Here is a 16,507-nt window from a genome sequence, read left to right on the forward strand (position 1 = left end):
TAGTTTACATAGTACACATAGTACATGCATAAACTTTCCTTAAAGGACCACTTCACCACTTTTCAACTTCTCTTCCTATAATTGGTCATAACTAATGTTCATGCTAAAATACCACCATTTTTTCCTACTCAGTCTGTCCCTGTGAATACACTGTCAGGCGTGAAGGCGTCAGTTGGATGTCGCGTCAGGTCTCAACTTTAAATCCTTCCGGGGCTTTGGGCGGTCCCTAGAGGAGACGCACACGGAAGCCTATTTAAACGCCTGTAGTCCTCTATTTCTTGGTTAGCGAAGTGGGCGTGAGAGTGACGTTTGAGTGACAGGATGTTGACACAGACAAAGGCGCATTCTAGTGTAGGCTATATGGTGCTGTGTTGCTACTTGGCTATCGAGTCATGACTGTCTAGTCGACTGGTTAATGTACGTGCCTTTGGAACGGGGTACCCGGGTACGCCTCCTGGCCGAGGAGCTTTAAAACTAGTTTTGTTTTCGCCGACGACTTGCGCGACGGCCAGCTTACATCTGACGCTGTCCTCCGCGTCAGATGTAAGCTGCTGACAAGCATAAAAATGAAGTGTGTCACCCGGCGGTGAGAAGGAGATTTTTGATTGATTGATTTAAATATTTATTAACAGTTTGCAGAATTACAATACATTTCAAGCACAAACTCAATACAAAGACTGTTAACTGTGAGTGGACGACCCAATTAAGCATTACACTTGTTTACAACAGGGTCCACATTGTTCAATTCATCAAAACATTAAAGACGTACAAATAGACACTTCTATATAGTTAAAGAACAGAACAGGAATTCATCATAAAACAGTGTTCCCCGACCGGGAATCGAACCCGGGCCACGGCGGTGAGAGCGCCGCTCCCTAACCACTAGACCACCACGGAGATGATGATGATGATGATGATGATGTTGATGTTGATGAGAAGGGCTGTGGAGGCTGAAGAGAACAGGCTATTTTATAAAGTATAAAGTTATTTTCAATGTCATGGATCAGGGTTACAGTAAATTACAATGAAATTCAGCCAGGGGTGCCATGGATGAAAAGATTACAGGGGTGATCTGAAGCAAACATGAGAACCAATGCTTTACTTTATTTCTTCAGACGATTTTTCAATGTTTTGTTAACAATTTGGACATAATGTTACTTCGAGGTGCCCAATGCCCAGTCTGCCTGTATCCCTCGACATGGCTTTACAAATCCCTCCCAGGGGCGTTTGGGTCTGTGAAGAAGAAAACTACAAGTGAATAACCGCCCAGTGGATGGGCTGCAGGCTGCATCTGTTCCATTGGCTAGTGCCTATCACTGCCGGGTGACGCGCTTCGTTTTCACGCTTGTGCGCGGCTTCCATTTGAGTCTGGCCGTCGCGTCCATTTGAGTCTGTCCGTCGCGTACGTCGGGCTCGGAGGTGGAGCTTATTTTCCATCCACCAGCTGTCTAAAAACCCCACGAAGAAGAAAACTTCAGCTTCAACTTCACGCTCCTGACGCTTGCAGTGTGCTCAGAGCCTGTGTCTCACTCATAGGAAGGCTGTGGGCAGTTCAGAAACCCGTCCACCAGTGACATCATCGATGGGGAATCCAAGCTAATAACGGCAGGCTTTCTTTTCCTGAAAAGTTGCAATGCAAAAGTTGAAGCCATCATTCTCACGATAATACAAATCAAAATATATTTTAAAACAAATGTTGTTTTAAAAAAAAATCTGCCTAATGATGATGTCACTGGTGGACGGGTGTCCGAACTGCCCAAAGCCCTCCTATGAGACACAGAGTAGGAAAAAATTGTGGTGTATTATCATGAACATTAGTTAGTAGTTAGGACCAATTATATGAAGAGATGTTGAAAAGTGGTGAAGTGGTCCTTTAATGATTATTTATGATGTATTTTCTCTATTATTAAGGTTACTGTTACGCTCAAGACTCAATTTGTATTGGGGGTGGGGCAGGGGTCGCGAGACATGGCCAAAGCATTTCCGGGGGTCCCCAGCCAAAGTTCAGAACTCCTGCTTTAGCTATCTTCAAACCAGTGTAACAACAACGTCCATCCACCAGAGAGCAGCAGAGTTACAGGAAATATCTGGTCTATTTACTAAACTATTATTTAATTACCCTAATGCAGTCAAATTAACTACTATAAATAAATAAACTATATGTATATGTTAGGTACCAATCAAAATGTTGCTAAAATGTTTGCTAGTTAATAGAAATAATAGCAAATTACATGTATGTTCCAGACCTATCATATTGCTAGGTCTGACTGCATGTTGTGGGCAAACGTTATCAGACATATCTAGGCAGGTCAATGGCAGATTTGTCTCCTTCCCAGTCTAGTAATAAGTTAATTGAAAAACAGTGTAGTAAACAAAAATGTGTAGTTTACATGTGTATAGTAAACAAAAATGTGTAGCTTACATAAAAAATCCCTGGACATTTTTATCCAGGCAAACAGATCATATGATGACTATCTGGATTCTAGATGGCAGTGGCACTGGAGGAGAGTGCATGTGTCTGCGTGTGTGGAGTCAGTAAGTCACAGGTGGTACAGAATAGATAGTGTATTGAAACAGTCTCTGACCTGGTGGTGTAGGGCAGTGGCGTATCCAGGAATTACGTTTTGGGCAGGCAAGATGTGTTAATTGTCGTCTCCCCGGGGCACAATCGTAGCACTAAAGGTTTTCAAAGAGATATAGGCCTACCTGCCAGACGAGTAGGATACAAAGGCTGAAAGGCTTGCATTTACATTCCAATGGGTGATTGAGGGTCACGCTCTACAGCAACGGCCAGCTGATTAGCTTTCCATTAATAGTTCTCAGGCCTTGTTTTTGTCCTCTTTTTTTTCTCATTGTATGGTTTTTGGCCAGGCCAGAAATGGATTTGGACAGGCGGACGCCTGCCCTCGCCTTATTGTAGGTACGCCTCTGGTGTAGTGTTGGATTTCAACTGGACAAACTGCAGCTGCAGCTGCAACCATTAATAGACAAACACACTTTATTTTCTCGTCAGCTTAATTATGGGGTAATGCTGTCATAATGTCATGGTTCCTCATGCAAGGTTAGATTGAACACTAATCTTCTATTGACAAACACACAGACACACACACCCACACACACACACACACGCACGCACGCACGCACACACACACACACACACACACACACACACACACACACACACACACACACACACACACACACACACACACACACACACACACACACACACACACACACACACACACACACACACACACACACACACCTGGCCTGTGTGTGTCTGGCCCATAGACTGTAAAAAATATGGACAAAGCGTTCGCCGGGTCTAACATGGACGTAAAATGAAGCCTGTTATTCCTGCACTGTAAGTCGCCATCTTTCTAGATCCGTTTGGTACCAGCTGGCCATTGGCTGGCTCCGTTTTGGACCAGCTGGCCATTGGCTGCCCAGACAACGAGGCGGGACTTCCCCCCTTCTTCTCCGTTGGTTTTTATTTTGACTCGAGTGGGAGGGGAATCCCGATCATAGACTGTAACGGTAGCCACGCCCCTCAGAACATACGCGATGTTTTTTTTTCTTTATGGTCATTTTTTTTATTAATGGGACCATAATTTTCCAAAAAGAATATTATGACATTAGAAATGAGACTTTAAACTAGTGACTGGAAGAAGAAAGTATTCATGACCATGTTTATTAAGGTAATACAGTCTAGGTGAAGTTGGGCCAAAATACATGGGCCTCTATGGAGCTATGGGGCTTTTTGGGTCCAGTCCAGCGCCACAACAGGCCATTATATGAACTACCGATTTCAAATGAGGCTTCACGAAATATCTGGCTGACTGCCCCCCTGGTCTGGCCTCATAAATCTGTCCGTTGACTGATTGAAGCGTGGACTTGGTCTGCACCTGCCTGCTCTTTCAAGACAAATGGGAGTCCCGGATTGGCAGCTGCTTGTCGACACTTGATCGGCCCCTGATTGTCCAACTGTCCCTCTGGGAAAACTCCCAGTCCTCCAGATGGACCGTCCATCCCGGATGGTCACACTATACTTTGACACTCACTATGAAACGTTGCCGTCTCCAGCCCTGGCAATAAACAACCTCCAGTCCCTCCCAATTTTGGGGAATGAATACTTGTTCTCATATTGTTACTTAATGCTATTTTAATGGAACCATTACGTGTCCATTTGGTTACCTTTGTACACTATCAGAGTTCTAATAAATGGATAAATGAACACTGCATGGGGCAGTGTTGTTGTACATTATAGTATAGTATATTATTCCCATACTCAAAAAAGCTTAGTTCCTGAAAGGAATACCTGAACATCTTTGAAATATAATATTTATTGCTAGTTCATATGAAAGTATTCTATTAACAAAACTGCTCTGTCACCAGGACATAATAATAATTGTATAAAGAAAATGTCTTTACCTGTAGTTCAGAGTGCAGTGGACAGGGGTGGGGCTACTGAGTTCCCCACAAACAATCTGATGGTTGCTTGTTTCTTACTTTCATTATCAGCAAAATGAGGATAACAAGAAGAAGAACAAACTGGCGGCGCTGAAGGCAGCAATGGAGCTGGAGGAGGCCAGACATCTAGAGCATCAGACCAACAACAACGCTTCACAGCAAACTATTAAAGGTAAGAGAGAGAGACAGACAGAAACAACAACAATGCGTCACAACAAACTATTAGGGCGAGACAGTAACAACCTCTTAAAGGTAAGAGAGAGAGCGAGAGAGACAGACAGACAGACAACAACAAACTATTAAAGGTAACTACACTAACTACACAAAAATCAAACGGATTGAACACAGCTTTAAAGTGTGTCTGGCTAAGAAAAAACGATAATTGATTATTAACGTATATACCGGTAATTGATATTGTATTGTATATCGTTCGTTGCTGTCGGGCAGATCGAAACCTCTTATCGCCATATTAGGGGAAAGAAGCGTATCACCTATGTAGACGTGCTGCGGCGCGACAGCTTGGCTGACAACACTGCAGAACTTAGTCAAGAAACTGATGTTGGACAACAACAACAATCTCCATTCAAACTTTGGTATTTTTGGTATTTTTTTAGTTTAGTTTCCTGCGAGAGGTCTAGCCAACACCAACTCAGGATTCCTGGATCGCTGCCCTCCACAAATTCCTATCCAACATCAGGTTCTTGAGCTCTTCAGTGTTGCTAGCCAAGATGTCGCACCACAGCACGTCTACATAGGTGGTACGCTTCTTTCCCCTCATGGCTTTGCCCTGGGTTGGCTCCCATAGAGTCAATTTATTTGCCTCAAGTTCTGGGTGCCTGACGCAGTGCCCTGCCAGCCTCATCCTTCTCTCTCTGACTTTGTCTGTGACCCGTGGTAGGTCCCCATAGAGGTCTACATTTCTGATGCGGTCCGTCCATGTGACACCTAGTGCCATTCGTAGCATTCTTCTGTAGACTCCATTTCCTGTTGTACTGTGAGGGTCCATGTCTCGGGCCCATACAGCAGTACTGACTCCACAGTAGCTATGAACAGCCGGCTCTTGAGGTCTTCTCCCATGTCTGATTTCCACACTCTCCTCATCCCGTGCAAGGCTTTCCAGGCAAGTGCTCTCCGAACCAGATCCTAATCGCATCTAATCAACTTATACTAACTACTACAAACTATGTTTGTGTTAACTTTTTCAAAATAATACTCTGATCAGGGGACCATCCTCACTGCCACTGCTCCAGTCCATTTCACTCTGTGAAAACATTGTTACGAATATAAATAATGCTCAATGTGCAAACACCTTAAGACTTTGAATGTATCTCTTAACAGTATTCCAGTGTACCAGTGCTTAGCCTAACTATTAACCAGCAACATAGCCAGCTATATAACACACCCCCAATAGCATGGAGGCTGATTTGACTGCATGTTGGCTTTGTAGAGCGGCGTAGACCAGTTACTGGCCTAACCTCTCAAGCATTTTCATGTCAAGGACCCACAAATGGATATAGTATGCAAACAGTAATGTACATACAGAAACCCGACAGATCTGCAAGCTCACAACTCACGGCTATTTTCAAATATCTGAAGTATAAGATGGGGTTAAAGTGTTTGAATTGTGCCTCATTTTACTCCGACAGCCCATCTTTCGGTTTGTGCTTTGTCATAACTTTGCGGTGCACGGCTATTGTATAACATCTACTCTGTTACCTGTGGTTTTGTGCTGATGTAATAGGCTTACCTTGCTGCTTTCTTTCTTGTTCCGCATCAGTCAGGGTGATTGTATATACATCTGTACTGTATTATTTATTGACGGTGTCTTTGTGTCCTGCATTAGGCAGCATGATTGTATAGGGAGTATACATCTGTACACTTTCATCAATAATTTATTTGAGGGCGTCTTTATTGTGATGTTACTCTTCTGTAGAGTACTTCTTATGCCCTTGTATCTGTAACTTTTACTGCTGTGCTGTCTCTGGCACCTGAATCAATAGAGCAGGGCCTCTTCTAGGCTGAGCGGCAAATGAAGCAGGGACATATTTTATAAAAAATAAAAAAGACTTGACCTTGGCTCTGTTATTTGCTCTGCTCTTTGCCCCCCCCCCCCCTAGACTGAACGTCTTTGCCGAAAATAGCATTTTATAGCTATTATTATAGCCATTATATTATTTGTTTATTTAGACATTCATATTAATGGACATGCAACGTAAATACACTGGATCTAGCAAAGGTGCTACAGTAAGGTCACGTACTTCCCGTTGCATTCTCACTTTCTATTCTGCGTTTAGAGTTAGACAGAGGCTCAATTGATTGAAAACTGCTGTAGTGTGCATGCATGTAAATTTACATCCGCAGTCCCACACAAAACATAAAAACTAAAGCAGTGGAATACATTACATTAGAAAACAAAGCATGAAAACATACATACATTACATACATGTATACATACATACATACATACATACATACATACATACTGTAAAGCGACTACATGAGAAACTAATCTTAAAGTCGCTGAGAGGCGATGGGATGGGCCAGGTTGTCAGACGCGCTCTGCTCCACATACAAAAGGAATTTGCTGGATCCAAAACAATGCGTTTAAGGGTTTATTAAAGTAATATGAATGACTCAAAAAGTGCTCAAACATAAATCCAAGTAATCACAGCGATCAACGTAAATAAAGTAAAGCAAAATAAAGCGGTCAACAAAAAGTATGGCGTCCCACACACCCCCTCTCTCTCACTGTGTGTCAGCCAGGTGAACAGGCCACCTTCTTGAGTGAACCAGGTCCGCCCCTATGCCCGTCAATCAATCATATTAACACCAGTGACAGCCCCTTCATTTCATTGACCAAAATATTACAAGAATCCAATTCATGGCTCCTACGCGCCAGCCCCGAATTATTAGGTTATTACATAATAATTACATCACAAAAGAATAGGAGGCATGAAATAACAGTAACCAACTTCCCAAACTTTTCTTTTTTCTCATGGATATGAAAGTCTCTTCAGCCGAACGCGAAAACGATTGTTCGTAAGAGGTTCCCACGCAAAGTCATTTTCAGAGTTAACACTCATTGTAAAGTCAATGTCAAAGTCAAAAGGTCAAGATGAAAGCAATCCAAGTAATTGTAATCATATTCAACCTGAATTCAACAGGTCCTGGAATAGTCCAGACATTAGTCCTCCTCTGCCTCCTGAATTAAGAAGATCTTGGTTATTGGCAGTTCCAGGGAGCTGTTGTTTATTATTTTCCATCCGTTGGCAAAGTAGGGAGATGTGACTATCCCCCTTCACACTTTCACCTTTGTGCGGTTTTGAGAAGTCCTCTGGAATCCTAGTCCGTAGGGTGAACTCCGTGATTTCCAGTTCTGTCTTCTCAAGCTCATCTCCTGGCAAGCAACTTGAAACGGTCTCTTTCTCAAAGGTCTCCATATTATTTTCTATTGAACATCTATTTTGGTCCACGTCTAAGTCAGACTGTTCAAGGTCCACTTTTATGTCTTGTTTATCACAGAGAGACAAGAGCCAGGTCATAAATCTTAAAATCCAAGCTACAGACTTTACCATACGTGTCCAAGATTCCCAGTATGGGATCACGCGAGTCAGTGAGTGCACCAACCTCCTCCTTGGTCTGTATAGCATTGACCACAACAGCCTTCTTGACCTCAGGGTCATCCGATAGTGGTTGATGAGTTTCATCTGGATCAACTATTAACCTGGAAGTCTCGTTCATAATGGGTTCGATCACTGAAGCAACTTCTGTCCAATTTACAGAAGCTTCTGGATCCATGTGTAGCTCTTTCCTCCACGAGACATCCATGCGACTCGGCTTGGTGGCAGTAATGACCTTCATTTGCGGGATGGTGATGTCCCTTCTCCTCAATGGTGAGCCGGTCTGATACTGGTCATTGAGCAGTTCCATAAATGTATGATCTTCTCTTGAGATGCCAGGTTGTTCATCACCGTTACGTTCTGGGAAATCTGTATTAAACTGAGGCTGCCACAGTTCCTCCAAGTTCATGACAGACGCCCGGTTCACAGAAAACTCTGGCTGCTGAGAATCATTTGCATTCTCGCTGCCTCCTCTCGGTCCATTCACAGTCCAGCCCAGTCTGGTCCTGATGGCATAAGGACCATTATTAACACTGCGAATGACATGCAGCGGTTCTAAAGCCTCAGGAACATTTGTTCCTATCAGTAGCTCGATGTCAGCATCAATCTCAGGCAGATGAACGTGATTTAAATGAGGCCATCTCTGAAGATCCTTGTGTCTTGGAATGTTCCTTTTATGGACAGGTATGCACGCCTGTGTGTAAGCCTTGGGCAGTTCACAGAAGTGCTTCTCATTCAAGGCAGAGACTTCCAGTCCTGATACGATGTGACTAGAAACAACTTTCTCTTGGCCCATTGTCTTCAAGAGAATATTTGTCTTCCTCCCTGTGAGGTCCAGTTTGTGCATTAGAGCTTCAGTACAGAATACTGCAGAGCTTCCTGGGTCCAAGAAAGCATATACATTAATAGTCTTGCTCCCCTTCTTGGACTTAACCTGCACTGGAACAATAGGCAGCTTGCAGTCATTGTCACCAGCCCCAGTAAGGCCACTCGATACTACTGTGTCATCCACTGACATCCTTGACTTCCGATCAGATAGGTCAGACCCTTTGTTCCATTCTCTCTGAGTGATGTGAAGTACAGTTGGATGTTTCCGACCACAAGTTTGACAGGTAATCTTTTGTCTACAGAATTTATTGACATGTCCAACACTCAGGCATCCGAAACAGACTCCATTTTCTCTTAAGAAGCCTATCTTCTCTTTGTGGGGTCTTTTCTCCAACTGGGGACACATATCCAATGGGTGTTCTTCTCCACAGCACAGACATGTTTTAATTACTTCCTGAACATGTTCCTCTTCAAGTCCAACCTGAGTCATGGTTTTCACGGGGGTCACAGTGGTGGCATAGCTAGTTCCTCTCATTCCAGATGGGTATGGGTATTTGCTCACACCTTTAGTTGTAGTTGGTGGCGGGGCATCCTGTATGTTGCCAAATATTGGGTCAGTTAAAATTCCCACCTGTTTCCCAATAAAAGTGGTAATGTCTGTAAATGTAGCTCTACGTTTGAACTTTTCCTGTAGTTCATAGGCTACATTTCTCCATGTGTCTCTGAACTTGTATGGCAACTTTCGTATGATGATCATCATATTTGCGGGCATGTCTAGCTCATGTAAATATTGGACTTCCTCCATGGCGTTACAGCAGCCTCTGAGGAAAAGACTGTACTCTTGAAGAGATTTTACATCTTCGATTTGAATGATGAATGAATAATGAATGAATAATGAATAATGAAAGAGCCTTGTCCATGTATGCGGATGCTATTTTCTGCTTGTTTCCAAACTCCTCTTTTAACAGAGCCTTGGCTTTAGCATACCCCCTCACTGGGTCTAAGTGCTGGCAGCTCCTGACCAGTTCCCTGGGAAGACCCGTTGTATGCTGCTCCAGGTAATACAGACGATCGCTGTCCTTTTGAGTATTATTTTCTACTCCATTTCCAAAAGCCTTCACGAAAGAATGGTATTTTAGTGGATCTCCATTAACACTAGGAAGTCTGAGCAGCCGTTCTGACCGAATTTGAGATTTCAATGTTTATTTTCTTAGCCCATGGAGTCCAGAGAAAGTTCCCCTTGCATGACTTTGTCTAAATATTCGATTGAAATCATCTCTGTTTTTTTCCCCATTTGAAACGTTTTGTAAATATGATTTTAGGCATATATCTCTTACTCAGTCTGACTATAATCGGCACAATCGACCGCCGTCACCCTTTCTCCCCCACTCGTCTGTCACCTCCGACAGCTGGAGACGGCATTGTTCAGGCCTGCATTCCATGTCCAACGAATTAAATCATATACATTTGGCTGGTTAATTAACTTGGAATTTGTTTATTATTTTGATAAGATAATAGGAATATGAATACAATGATTATTATCATTGTTATTATTATTATTATATCATTATTGAATGCTCGGTTAGACTCGACCGACATTTACTTTCCATGAAGCGAGAATGCTTGCGAGAATTTTTTTCCCCTCCTCCTCCCTCTCTCAAATGCTGCTGCTGTTGCTAGTGTGCAAGTCTTACATCCGGTCTAAAGCCCACCCACTGTATTTCCATACACAATACATACACGATCCGTATCCTCTCCTCACCGGATGTTGAATTCACAGTGCTAACGGCCTTATTTGAAAAGACGTATATCCAATCTTTTACACAATAAACCGATTTCCCGACATTTCCTTTTCACTTGATATCGTTTCGTAGAGAGGGCCTACATAACCGATCTATATACCAAATGGAAGTCCCAATTCTGTAGTTTACATGGTATTTTGAATTCTTTTAAATGAGCAAAAAATGAGCGAGTTATGTCTTATAGAAAAGAGGGGTGGAGAAAAAAAAGAACACACAAACAGACAGCTGGAGACGGCATTGTTCAGGCCTGCATTCCATGTCCAACGAATTAAATCATATACGTTTGGCTGGTTAATTAACTTGGAATTTGTTTATTATTTTGATAAGATAATAGGAATATGAATACAATGATTATTATCCATGATGAGGGTGGGATGTTATTGAATGCATGCTCAGTTAGACTCGACCCGACATTTACTTTCCATGAAGCGAGAACGCTTGCCGATGCGCGATACAAAATAAAAAGTGTTTGAAATCATTCCAACCAGATAGACCTCCCGAACCTCTAAATGTTTTGTGGAACTTTTCTTTTTCTCTCTCTCTCCCTCTCAGGGAAGCATGTAAATGTTCATGAATTCAATAACTGCGCGATGTTATAAACAGCAGCTGAGCTGGGGTTTCTCCTCAACATACAGTGGCAGACTGTATAGCCTATATGTTTCTATTTAGTGTGCAAGGCTTACATCCGTTAAGCTTTACGCGCTGATTTCCATACACAACACATACACGATCCGTATCCTCTTCTCACCGGATGTTGAATTCACAGTGCTAACGGCCGTATTCTGAACGATGTTTTTTATTAATTAAACTGATATAACAACATAACGTGGCTAATAATTGTTTATTTGGAATGTACTTTGGCTGGTAATTTAGGTAAATATAACGCGACTCACTTGTATAAGTAATTTACCGCGGACAGGCCGCATTTAATGCAATACATTGGCTTTAGTAATGTTGTTAGCTTATAATATTAGCAACTGTAAGCTAACGGCTGGAAGACTACGGACAATCCGGTCAATAACATCATTACACTTAAACATTAATACAATTATGTCATGTTTACATGCCTAGTCAAGCAGTCTGTACATCGCGTGGGGTCACATATATTAATTACATCGATAACACACGAGAAAAGACGAGTGATCTTGGCTCTTTTGGAAGGAAAAAAAAAACAACAGAAGGCAGCAACGCGACACTCTTCCATGGCTATGTTGCAATATAGCACTAACGGGCAACGGCAAAATATATCTTTTTCACATGTATTATTAGTTTTATACATTTTAGGAGTGAAAACATGTGTTTAGAAACATATATGATTTAATTTGTTGGAAATGGGATGCAGGCTTGAACAATGTCTTCTCCAGCTGGAGAGGGACGAGTGGGGGAGAGAGTGGCCAATCAAATCGCACCAAAAACACGGTCCCCCTGACCGTTCAGCCGACTGAGTAGTAGTGAATTATTTTCAGCCTTCCTAGTGTTAAAGATTGGCACCTCTCTTTTTGGCAAAGAGGAGAGGCAATGTTTCTGGATCAACAGTGTGGTAATTTCATTTTGCTTTTGCATAATGCTAAGCATTTCATTTTGACAGTCATTTGCATTTTTATTTCCACAGTTAACATTTTCAAAATGAGCATTTGCATTTTCAGAATGAGCATTTGGATTTTGAGAATGAGCCCTTGTATTGTCATGATTAGTTACATTTGAACCATTGAAAACATATTGCATTTGTTGAACTGGGCGTGGCCTAGATTCCTGGTGCATAACTGACGGAGGCTGGGATTGTGAATTAATTAATTGAGAGTTGGTTTTCTCTTTAGGCCTTGTGAATAGATTGGCATCAGCATTGAGTTTGTGGTTTTCCTTGTGCCTTTTCCACATAAGAATTCATACCATCCACAGCCTTTGGTTTTGAGGATCTCCCACTTACGACACTTTGTGATTTTAATACATTTAATTTTGCCATTTGGGCAGCAATGTCCTCATCCATTTTCAATTGCTCCTTTCTTTTGCGCAACCCTTCAAGTTAATATTGTGCTCTCTTGCGCAACCTTTCCTCCTCAGCTTCAAGTTTATGTTTGTCTTTTAATAGTTTCTGTTTGACTTGCATTGCTGCCAATTCAGCTTGAGCCAACAGACATGCAGAGGAAACCCCAGAAGTGATAGATCTCCTTCCCGTATCAGAGTTTTGTGTTTCAGAGTTTCCTCCCACATTTGACACACTGTCACTTGGTTGCACATCATCTTGAAATTCATGTGTTATGGACATGCTTATTGATGCCGCTTGCGTCACTGAGGGAGGAGCGTCCACGTGCAATTGTGAACTCCTTTCAAATTCAGTTTGCTCATCACTCTCAACATGTCCAACCATTTCCTCTGGCTCATTTAACCATTTTTCCACGTCACCTTTAAATGTTTTGGTGTATTTTGCAATGCTGCCAAACCATTCATTTTGTCTTTCCTTTTCCTCGTCATCAGGCAATAAAGGCAATAATGTATTGTGAGATATTGTTGCATTTGCGTAATGTTCATCCAACGTAACCAACAAAGATTTTACTCTCAAAACATTTCCCCTTTTTTCCATGAAAGATTTTATTTGTGGTATTAATGACTTCATTTTATTGACGGAAAGGCGACGCTCCCGTTCAAGTTTGTCCATTTTGTTCAGTGCGGCCTTGGCCGTGAGCATAATTTCTCGTTTTCCATGTTCCATTTCTGACTGAGAGCTGGTCACTTCCCCAGTATGTATTTGACTCATTTTTCCTCTTAGTTTTCCTTTGCGATTAGGCTATATTCGTGCAATTCAACACAATTCAACTTATCCACAAGACATCATCCACCAGTATTCCGCAATATTCACACAAACAGCACAGCAGTTTGACAGACAAGCTGATTTAAATAGACGGCGGATTCCTTTATTGACGGCTACGAGAGGATTCATCAAACTGTATTCATGAGCGTCAACTCAACCCGTGTCATGATCAGGTGGGTTTATGTCCCCAATGGAATTGTGCACTGCGTTCTTTCCTTTATACAGTTTACAAGCGTAGGCTACTACCTGACTTTCGTGGTTGACTTTCGTGTTTGACTTTGACCGTGACTCACGGAATGTTTGTTGTCAGCATGCACAGCCATGCAGTGTTCCTCCATCCTTGTCTCCGACCGTCTTTATTCAATTCTTGTCCACTTGATCCGGAATTCTGCTGTTTGATGCCGCCGTTGACAATGCCGTTTTTAGTTGACAATGTAAAGCGACTACATGAGAAACTAATCTTAAAGTCGCTGAGAGGCGATGGGATGGGCCAGGTTGTCAGACGCGCTCTGCTCCCAGTGTTGGGTGTAACGGCGCTATTAATAACGGCGTTATGTAAGGGACTACTTTTATTGGTAACGGAATAAACTAACTAGTTAGTTTTGCAATTTAGTAGTTAGTTACTTAGTTACTTTTCCAAAACAGTAGTCCCGTTACTATAATGTGTCCCTGTTCATTTTGTGTGCAAGATTTAAAAATAATAAAGACTGCCCGGAGTCTATTTCTCCTACCTTCATATCTGTGTGATTTATCTTCCCAAGCCCCAATGCGCAGCGCATAGTAGCCTACTATACATCCTGCGTCTACTACATCCTGTAAGTTCACTTAAGAAATAAAAGTATTGTTACAAGTAGCTTTTATTTTGAAGAGGAAGAGGAAGTTGTTTCGGTAGTAGCCAGCTACTATGACAGTGCCGGTGGTGGTGGTGGAATATACTCTATGCGGAATAATAATAACAACATGCTTTAAGCCAAAGTAAAAACCGCATGCGTCTTTGACTTAAACAATGTAGGCTAAACACTTTGGAATTACGTTATACATGGTAGATCCTCCGTGGCTGCGTCATTAGGTGAGTACTAGTTTAATGAATTTTGTTTAAGTTTAATAGTAACATTCATCATCAATGCCCCCCCCCCAAAATAACAGGTTTCAGGATTATCATTCCGTTACTGTCTGTCACTGCCTGCAAGGATGGCCGCCGTGCCATTTCTTATAAACTATCTAGTTCATACGTGGGTCCACGGTGGTGGTGGTGTTGTTCATGCGCCGCGGTGCGCGCCGTGGAGAGGGCATCTGTGTGCGCTGTTGGCTGGTTGGAGCGCAGCGCAACAGCCTTTCTGTCCAGTCCTACGTGTAGGCTATAGACTGGCGATTGTAGCGAATTATATTCGTTAATAAAGAGAGAGCTGTAAAGGGGATATTGTCTATGGTTAGTTCATGGTGTGTATCATTCTCGTTTTTAACCATAGAGTTAATTAGGGCCGTAATAATGCGGCGCAATGACGGTAGGCAGTAGCCTAATAGCCTACAATGTAAACAACCTGCGCAAGCATTAAAAATGGGTTTTAATTGTCTGGTAACGGAAAATAACGGAAAATAATCTAACTTGTTACTTTTCTCAGAAGGTAATCTGTAACGGTAAGGGATTATTTTCATGGGCAGTAATCCAGTAACCTAACGACGTTACTTTAGAAAGTAACGATGCCCAACACTGTCTGCTCCACATACAAAAGGAATTCGCTGGATCCAAAACAATGCGTTTAAGGGTTTATTAAAGTAATATGAATGACTCAAAAAGTGCTCAAACATAAATCCAAGTAATCACAGCGATCAACGTAAATAAAGTAAAGCAAAATAAAGCGGTCAACAAAAAGTATGGCGTCCCACACACCCCCTCTCTCTCACTGTGTGTCAGCCAGGTGAACAGGCCACCTTCTTGAGTGAACCAGGTCCGCCCCTATGCCCGTCAATCAATCATATTAACACCAGTGACAGCCCCTTCATTTCATTGACCAAAATATTACAAGAATCCAATTAATGGCTCCTACACATACATACATACATACATACAGTACATACATACATACATACATACATACATAGTGCATCTATAATGTTTAACACAATTTTCATAGGGCAATACAGATACTTTATGCTTCACAGACAGCCATGGAGGTCGCCATCACCAGAGGCCGAACCCGGGTAAGAATGGACGCAACGCTGCTCCTCCACTAAGGGACCAGGGAGCAGGTGGAGTCCCAGACCCCCGGACCCATCATCACCACCACCACCACAGCCACCGTGGTGGGGGAGGGACCACTGGGTACCTGCCTGGTATCCCCCGGCAACCTGAACCCAGGGTGCATCACAGCAGGACCACGCAGAGACACTGAACACTCACAACGATCTACAAGCTCACTGTGAGCTTGCAGATCTGCTATTTTTGGCATGATTCATTTCGGCATATTAATCAAGTATCGTGACACCATCACGGTCCGTCAAGACACATTTTAGTCGACTAAATCAACTGTAGATTAGTTGACAAAAATATCATGCCATTTAGTTGGCATGATATAGAGCGCCGAAGTCCTGTTGTCACTCGCTCATCCCCTGGTTCAAAGGAGTTTGCGGAGGTTTTTCTCTATGGAGAATAACGTGGGGTCATCTTAAAATCGACCATGACTGAAACTACATAAAGAATTGCTGTGAAAATGAACACTGATCTATACTGTAGTTATTATTCAGTCACAAGCTTCTGTTAAAATAGTTCACTTTTAAGCTACATTTAGCCAAGGACGGATGCAGCGATTACAACCACAAAATGAAATAAACAGACCACTTTCCATCTCAGATAAAGCTGATTAACAGTGTCAACTACATGCTGCAGGCCAATGCTTCTTTTAATGAGGTCTTCACCTGCGGTCGCCGGTCGCTAAATCAGAGGTTTGAGTTTCGTTGTTGCGGAGTTTCAGCTA

At 42.4% G+C, this 16,507-nt stretch overlaps 1 protein-coding gene across 1 annotated transcript in view; it reads left to right on the top strand.

The window, feature by feature from the left end:
- Positions 1-15,925, top strand: part of tmc1 (transmembrane channel-like 1) — a gene marked incomplete at its 3' end in the record, with an annotated part of 31,170 nt that extends 15,245 nt beyond the window's left edge. Inside the window, exons 17-18 of the mRNA XM_083783394.1 lie at positions 4,525-4,645; positions 15,696-15,925. Coding sequence (XP_083639520.1) covers positions 4,525-4,645; positions 15,696-15,925 — 351 coding nt within the window. The remainder of the gene's footprint in view (positions 1-4,524; positions 4,646-15,695) is intronic.
- Positions 15,926-16,507: the final 582 nt, after the last annotated feature.

The sequence above is a fragment of the Protomyctophum parallelum genome (genome assembly GCF_964188405.1).
Source record: "Protomyctophum parallelum genome assembly, chromosome: 15".
NCBI lineage: Eukaryota > Metazoa > Chordata > Actinopteri > Myctophiformes > Myctophidae > Protomyctophum > Protomyctophum parallelum.